Genomic DNA, 8,400 nt, shown 5'->3' with positions numbered 1-8,400 from the left:
ATAATTCGCCGATGCTGGGTCATCCCTTGTCCCAGTCGTCTGTGCAGAAATCCACCATGCATGCCACAGGTGAATCTAGGGAGCCCGAGGAGAGGAAAGAGGGGTACTCCACTCACCTACTACTCTCTGGCAGCCTCAGACCCCCTGTGTGTTTCCATTTATGTGGGGGCTGTGGATACATGGGTGTGTACACGTGTGTGTGTGTGTGTGTGTGAGTGTGACTGAGCTTACCTATGTGTACATGCAGATGTACGCCTCAGGCTGTTTTCATTGTATGGCCATGAGCCTTTGCCCAATGTGCTGTTGTTTCCATGTTTCATCTATTTCTCCTTTCTTCACCCTAGTATGGGCGGATTTTAGCCCCAACCCTTTCAGATCCCTGCAAAGCAGGATATATTCCAGGAGGCAAGTTGGAGAAGTTAGTCGACCATTTGGTGCCTTCCTTGCTCTTTGGCGATGCCTCCTTTATCCCCGTATTTCTGGGGACCTACCGGACTTTTTCAACCCCCCACCAAGTATTGAGCCTACTGTTCAATCGGTATGTGCCAGGTCTGACTCGGACGGGCCCAGGGGCTAGGGCTCGGCATGGGCTGTACCAGTGTGAATCCACTTGCATCCTAGGACCTAGCATGCTAAGACCAACATCCAGACTGCCTGAGGCTGGAGCAGTGGGATGGGCCCTCAACATGCCTTTCCCACTTTTGGCCTTACACACCAGGGTAGCCAGTACTGTGGGTGTTGCTGGGAGTTGCCCCCTCTCTCATGAAGAGAGGTCAGTTCCTGACCTAACTAAACCACACTGGGAAGCCCAATGGGGACACCGAAGAGACCCTGCACCCATTGAGCTAGGTGGAAGGAAGCTAGTGGGCTCACGGTCTAGTGTGGGGATGCATTTGCAGACCCTTGGCCCCACTCAGTGGAAAGAACAGGGAGATTCTTGTCATCCTGAGCTCCATCCAATGCTCAGAGGGACCACCAGGAAGTGTAGATGTCACCAGCAGACACAGTGCAAGTGACATGTCGTGGTGTCCCCTAGATACGGCTCTTTTGCTGATCGTCACGATGAGGAGGCAGGAGCGCAGGAGCAGCTTCAACAGTGAGTGGGCTTGGGAGAAGATGGAGACCATCTGTCTTCAGGGCGGGTACATTGGAGAGCCGGCCTTGGGGAGGCTTGGGCAAAGGCAAATGGCACCCACTTGACTTGAGATTCCTGGAGGAGGGCTTGATTCCAGGCAGAAATGTGTCCACACAAGGAGCTAGGTTTGTGATCCTCTGTGCCAGAGGAGAGTGGGAGAGGCCTCTGGCACCGGGACAGCCCAGGCACATTTGCCTGCCCTGGCAAACATCAGGGCTACACAGAAGGGGGAGGCACACCCTGCTTCATCGTGGGCATTCAGTAGGTTTCCTGGGGCTCAGTGAGGGCTCAAGGGTCAGGATGTGTTACTTGTATCAAGAGTCAGACAAAGACAGTTCACACAAGGCTCAAGGACTTCATGAAGCATACTGGAAGTGCCTCAGTGAGGACGTGCAGGGTTCTGGGGGTACCAAGAAACAGGACCACGCAGCCCAGAGTTGACCTTTTGGGAAGGGCACCCAGGGACACATGGAGGTGGGTGTGGGGCTTTGGTGAAGGGGAGAGTGGTGCTCACACCTGTGATCTAAGTCTAGTCTCACCCTCCTGTAGAGGTTGCCTGGAACCCAGCCAGGTCAGCAGGCCTGCCCTGGGTTATGGACATGAGCAGGCTCAGGAGCAAAGCTCCCACCCATGTGCTTGAGGGGATCTGAGAGGAGAGGTCCAGCCTGTGACTCTGCTGTTCCCCCCTCCCACCCTGCAACTAGAGCCTTCTCATTCATCCTGGGTTCCTGGATGAAGGAATACCCAGAAGACTTTCTTCAAGCACAGGATGCGACTTGCTTAAATCAGCTAGTCCAGTACCTACACCACAATATGCCCGGGTCCCTGGAGGAGCGTCAGGCCCGCCGTCTGCTCACCCAGCTGGAGCACATGCATGCCAAGCAGCCTGAGCTGGAGGGTGAGTACATGGGCTGGGCAGGAGACAACCGCTGTGAGATTCTGAGTTCTGTCCACTTGAAGAAAGCTCAGGCCTACCATGGGCCCAGGAGAGAGAAAGCCAGGGAATCCAGAGGCCTTGAAGGAAGCCTGGCAAGGCTCCCTGGGGTGGAACGGAGGCACTGGTGCTTGTCAGGGAGGCAAGGGTCTTCTGGCATTAGGAAAGACTGAGGGGAAGGCGGTCCTGGAGTGGATCTTTTCTTGCAGCTGTGCCTACAGTCCCAATGCTTGCAGACAATGCAAGTGCACAAGAATGGGCACCTGAAGCACTGGCTCCAACACCCAGCATGGAAGCAATCCTCCCATCTCAGTCATATTTAGAACTGAGTACAGCCTCAGAACCCCCTTCAGGCCCAGGACATGCTGTGGAGCTCCAGCATGAGCCACTGGGAGATGGATATTCTGGCTCCCCTGCACCATCTTTGATGGAGCCATCTGCAGGTCAGTCCATGACCCACAGCCTTTCCCCTTCCCCAGCACCAAGTCTGGAGCTTAAACTCCAAGACTCAGCTCCTCTATCTGATTTAGGAGGGGTGACATGCAGCTCTGTGCCTGGGTCACCTAGCCCAGTGGCACCAACAACTTCAGCGCCAGGAATCCAAGCAGCAGGCCATGCAGGAGGAGAGACCATGTCAGTGTTCCCTCCAGAGTTCCAGCCACCTCAGGGCAAGGCTGAACCAATTGCAACATGCACTCCAGCACTGGAAGCATGTGCCGTTCAGCCAGTGGTTCCCCAGGCCATTACATCATATAACACAGGGCCAGAGCTAGAGGACCCAGGCCATGCAGAAGGAGAGGCCATGTCAGTGTCCACTCCAAAGTACCAGCCACCTCAGGGCAAGGCTGAACCAATTGCAACATGCGCTCCAGCACTGGAAGCATGTGCCGTTCAGCCAGAGGCTCCCCAGGCGATTGCATCATATAACACAGGGCCAGAGCTAGAGGACCCAGGCGATGGAAGACTGGACTCTGCTCTGGGTCCTTGTGTGGAGCAAGAGGAGTCTTGCTCGCTTGCTGGAGAGGCCGCCTGGCTTCCTCCTCCTGATGAGGAACCAGAGCCATCTGCACGAGAGCCTCTACCCACCACCCTGGATGTGGCAGCCGTCCCAACTGCACACCTAGACATGGATGCCACAGATTCAGGAGGTGACTCGGATGCAGCTGGTGCCATGGATGCACAGCACGACCTGCCAGTGGCTGATGAGACCCATCCTGCTCTGCTCTGTGCTGCAGAGCCAGAGCCCGCTCCACCTCCAGCTCGAGAGGCAGACATGCCTGCTGAAGTAGAGCCAGCTCCCAGGGAGTTCCTGGACCTGGAGGATTTTCAGGTTTCTTCCAGGGAGCCGTCGCAGATTTCCATGAAGGATTTTGAAAATGACCTGACCCGAGCACACGTGCTGGAGTGGCTGCCTGAGCTGAAGGCAGAGCAGTTCTCCCTCATGGCAGTGGTGAGGAGCTAGGCAGGTGTGGGCCTGCAGTCTTTCCTTTCCACCTCTACTGCCCAAACACATCATTTCCCTGCCCAGGAGATTTCTCCTCCATATCCCAGCTTGACGGTTGCCAATCCCAGTCAAGCCATCTCCACTTCCACAGGGCCCTTGGGAGCCACAGGGTCCACATGGATCCAAAAGGCTCCAGGATTGACATGGAGGAGCAGGCAGGACCCTAGTCCCATTTGTCTTTCCCCTGGCCTTTGCACCCTTTGCCCACACTAGGGTCCTGATGACTCTAGACATCTCTTGGCACACACACAGGATCAGCCTGAGGTTGGAGCCCAAATGCCAGGGGACTGGAGACAGAAGGGAGGTGCATGGGGAAAGTCAAATCAGGCCCTGCCTGGGGCGTGCAGGCCGAGGCACCTGAGGTTGGCAGAAAGAAATCACCTTAGTAAAAGGGTGACCTCCTTCCTGTGTCCCCATGCTTTCATTAGGTTCACCCACATTCCCGGGCTCTCAATGATCCAGAAGCAGACCCTGGAGATTCCTGAAACCCTAGACACACTCCTCAGCTTCCTGAGCCCCAGTCCCTAGCTCTGCCTCCCTGCCCAGCCAGGGGCTTTGGGTGCCTCAGGGCAGACTCTCACTGACCACTCACTTCCTCTGTCCAGGAGCTCTTCAAGAAGCTCAAGCCTTACCACTGCCTGCACTACGTACGAGCAGACCCCAACGATGAGAGACAGGAGCGCCTGGCACCCACTGTGCTTGCCATACTGACGCACTGCGACCAAGTGGCCAGCTGTGTCATCACCACCTGTCTGGGGGACCACAGTGCGCAGGCTGCAGAGAGGGCTGAGGTGGTGGAACACTGGATAGAGGTGGCCTTGGTATGCTGCAGCCGGGGCCCAGGCACCCTTCTTCCCTCTCCCACCCATGCCATGAGGCTGCTGCTCACTCACAGCCCCCTGCCTGAGGCCTGAAGCCCTGCCCATGCTCTGCCCTGGCCTGGGCTCTTTGCAACCCTGCTCTGCCATCTCCCCCAAGCACCACACCCTTCAGCCCAGTGACAAGGCCCAGCCCTAGGGCCCAAGCAGGAGCACGGGAGCTAGCTCCACAGCTCACCTCACACATTTCTCATCCCTAGCAGTGCCATCTGCTGAGGAATGTCTGCTCCCTCTTCGCAGTACTCTCTGCTCTGCAGAGCAGCCCTCTCCAAGGCCTGAAGAGGACGTGGAGAGCTGTGTCCAGGTGGGTGTGCCTTTCTCCTGGGCAAGTGTTGGTTCCTCAGCCTAGCAGCCCTCCTCTGGGAGCCCCATGGCAATATCCCGCACAGGCACTGCAACTCTGCACAACTCAGACACCTTGGGGCCTGGCCCAGGACTTGCCTGCTAGACTCGGCTTCCTTTTCTGTCACATATGGCACAAGGCCACAGTGGACTTTGTCCTTTGTAGACACTGTAGCCACACCAGTCTGTACAGGGTTCTGCAAACAAAGACACTCTGGAATTTGCAGGGGGGGGGGGGTTTCAGTGGGTTCTCCCACAAGGCTTTGCTCCAGACCATGGGCCCTAAGGGCCCCGCAAGAGCCACACCCAAAGTTCCTCTCCCATTAGGATAAAGTCTGTCCTCAAAAAGGAAATCCATTCACACTCCTCCTCTCCCTCCTTCTCCCACCTTTACCTTGTCTCTGCCCATCCTCCAGGGACAGTCTCGCGGTCTTCAAGGAGCTGAAGAGGATGTTCTCCAAGGAGACAATTTACAAGGTGCCGTGAGCCCTGGAATAAGTTTTGTCCAGGGGAGGAAGGGCAAGACTTCTCTCCCCATTGATTCCCTTTCCCAAATTGTAGTGGGAATCATGTATGAATTCTGTATGACTCCTAAGAAACCAGAAGCATCTATTCTATGCTTGGGTATGGGGTATATTGTAAGGGGAGCAAAAGGCCAACCCTGGCAACACAGTGAATGAGTGTAAGAGGAGCCAACTTGGGTGTCTGAAGGTGGAGGAACTGTCAGGATTGGAGATCTCCAGCATCCTGCTGGGATTTCCTATCAACCTTCCTCCTACTGGGTGGCCTATGAAGAGGCTAGCCTCTCTATACCCAGCCAATCATGCCTTGCTCTAATTCTATGTGGGATCCACATCCCAGGACAGAGGCCTTGCCAGGAACATGGGGTTGGGATGGAGGGGTGGGGAGTCCTCGGGACCAGGCAGCCGGAGGGAAATCTTTTTGGGGATCCAAATGTCCACTACCACAGTGTAGACAGGCCTTGGTCGAATCTCTGACCATCCCAAGGAAAGAGTCCTGATGGCTACCTGGAGCCTGAGATACTAGAGACAAGGCTGTGGCTGTCCCAACATATAGCAAGTGGGGACTCTGGAGTGTTGGATGGTGAGAGGATAAGTGTCTTCTAACTGCATGTGAAATCCTCCCAGGGGCGACCATCCAAATATATGGCCATTTGGAAGAAACTCAGGAGAGGCCAGAGGAAACCGAAGGAACTGGTGAGTGTATATGCCTGAGGCCAGACACTTCGAGGAGGAGTGGAGGGGACTCCCACAGCCCAGCCAACCTGTTGGCCCACTCCCTGAATTCCCCATCACACCTGGCCTCCGTCCACTTGGCATGTTGCCAGAGTCAACATGTGGAGCTGCAGCCACCTCAGTGGAAGGTGATGGTCTGGGCTACACAGCTTGCACATCTGTCAAGGGCCAGCCCAGGAATGAAACAGACCCAGAGTGATTCCCACATGCAGGGCTGAGGCCTTGGGTTGGGCTTGAAGGGTGGATCATTGGGGGAATGAGCTTGTGTATCACAAGATCTTCCTGGTGGCTGGCTCCATGGGGATGGGGTAAATGTGGGGAGGCCAGGGAGGAGCCTAAGAGGACCCTTCTGATCTTTCTCCACCCACTGCCACAGGACTATCCCGAGGGCACGGTCCCTCACCTGGGCACCATCCTCACACACCTGGCCTCACTGCAAAAAGACAAGGACTCCAAGAATGTGAGTGAGCAGGGGGCTCGGGCTGGGAAATCACATTGGGGAAAGGAGTGTCTTGCTGACCTTGACCCTTTGACCTCCAGCAAGGGACACAGTCCTCCCCAGCCCCAGGGTGCCAAGCACCACAGCCATCCCCCCTGCTGATGACTTGGGGACGTTTCTCAGTGGGTGGTAAGGGAGGGTGAGAATGTGACACCAGGTCTTTAAGGTGACAAAGCCTATGGGGTTAGCGTGGCCTTGTCACTGGAAGCCTGGGTGAACGCAATGTCCAGAGACTGTTGAGCAGTCAGATCCCTGTCCTGAGACCCCAGGGACTCCTTGCCCTAGACTGAGAGCAACCCTGGTCCAGGTGTGGACCCATGCTGCCCTCTGCCAGCCTGAGTTGGGGGCACAAAGTGACCAGGCTGCCTTCAATGTGGAAGCCCCATTTTCCAAACACATTGGCTCTTTGATTTTCAGGGCACTTGGATATCCATGAAACAAAGACGAGAGGTGAGAAGATGAAGCCTTCCACCACAGGGAGGCAAGCTGTGCAGGCCCCTGAGGTCCTTCCTTGCCTCTGAAGATGGCCACATTTGGTACAGAGGATAGGACATGGGGTCCTGAGGGGGCATCTAGGACAGCTTCCTGGGGGTGGGCACTGCATCCTGGCAGAAAAATGAGGAGAACACTGAGTGTGAGACAGAGAGAGGAGAGTAAGCCCAGGTAAAGACCCCAGGGTAGGCCTATCCTGCTCTGGTCTACGCCCATCACTTTCCTGGCCTTTCTCTCAACCAGGAGTTCAAGGTGATGTCCCTCATCAAGGAACTGCAGGGCACGTGTCAGGAGCTCCATGTGGTTCCTGAGGTGAACTTTGTGTCATGGTTCACCAATCTGAAACGCCTCAGTGAAAGTGAATGGTGAGCTGCAGCGGATCCTGGGGGCAGCAAACATGGGGATGTCCAGAACCAACCTTGACAGCCTGTATCCTGAGGCAGCATCGCACTGGGGCCCATGGAAGGCAGGGTGCAGGGGCTCCTGAGTCCCCAGGCTTCCTGGGAGGGAGCCCCAGTGTGGAGCCTGCTATCCTCACAGCCACTTCCTGTCTTAGTGCCAAGCTGTCTATGGAGCTGGAGCCTCCCGTCAGGGCATGCTGCCTGGACAGGAACCCCAGGTGGAGCCCTCTCATGAGGAAGCCCTCAAGACAGTGAGTGCCTGGGCCCACTGGGCAAGGGAATCACAAGGGTCTGCATGGTGGCATAGCGAACCCGAGAAACTGGCCCCGGCATCCCACCTACTTCCACACAGCCACCTTGTGCTTAGGCTGTGTGTCCTGAGCTCTGCCCAGCTCACTTTCTTCATTGGGCTCACATGGTGGCCCTCAGAGCACTGGGCAGATGGGCTACTTGGAAGGGAGCAGAATAATGAAGGCTACCTCAGGCATGGGGGTGGGAGGGCAGTGGGGTCTGGGGCAGCCATGTGTGCTCAGGGAGTCCCTGGAATTAAGACAGCCTCTCCGTTCAGTCTCCAGGCTCCTACCAGACAGCTCAGCAGAGATGGCAGCTCCCAGGTGAAGACAAGTGACCGGCTCCGCAGTGGGACTAGCAGCGCTCCACCCACCGTGCAGCTGGGTTACTCACCCCGTCCTTACTGCCACTGCTATCGTTTGTACCAGTCTGCCCCAAACATCTACAGGTCAAAGATACTTCAAGAATACGATGGAATCTTGCCACTCCTGAGCCCCCAGACCTTCAGGAGAGTTGGCCAGGAGGAGATAACCTAAGCTGCATCTCTTCACCCCAGATGCCTGCATACACTCATTGGTGTAGATTTGAACAGAAGAAAATACCAACTTCCAGTGCATCCTGGCAAACACAGTGTGTGAAGCGCAAAGCCTCAAATGTCATGGTTTACC

At 56.0% G+C, this 8,400-nt stretch overlaps 1 protein-coding gene across 1 annotated transcript; it reads left to right on the top strand.

The window, feature by feature from the left end:
• The first annotated feature begins 1,966 nt into the window (after positions 1-1,966).
• Positions 1,967-8,400, top strand: LOC125346650 (ral guanine nucleotide dissociation stimulator-like). Its single transcript, XM_048339403.1, has 10 exons — positions 1,967-3,519; positions 4,179-4,394; positions 4,652-4,755; positions 5,210-5,270; positions 5,942-6,010; positions 6,426-6,509; positions 6,966-6,998; positions 7,284-7,405; positions 7,597-7,692; positions 8,010-8,400. Exons 1-10 carry the CDS (start codon positions 2,296-2,298, stop codon positions 8,266-8,268), a joined length of 2,268 nt encoding a protein of 755 aa, XP_048195360.1. The 5' UTR covers positions 1,967-2,295; the 3' UTR covers positions 8,269-8,400.

Source organism: Perognathus longimembris, chromosome 2, assembly GCF_023159225.1.
Source record: "Perognathus longimembris pacificus isolate PPM17 chromosome 2, ASM2315922v1, whole genome shotgun sequence".
Lineage (NCBI taxonomy): Eukaryota > Metazoa > Chordata > Mammalia > Rodentia > Heteromyidae > Perognathus > Perognathus longimembris.
This window is presented reverse-complemented; position numbering and strand designations above follow the sequence as displayed.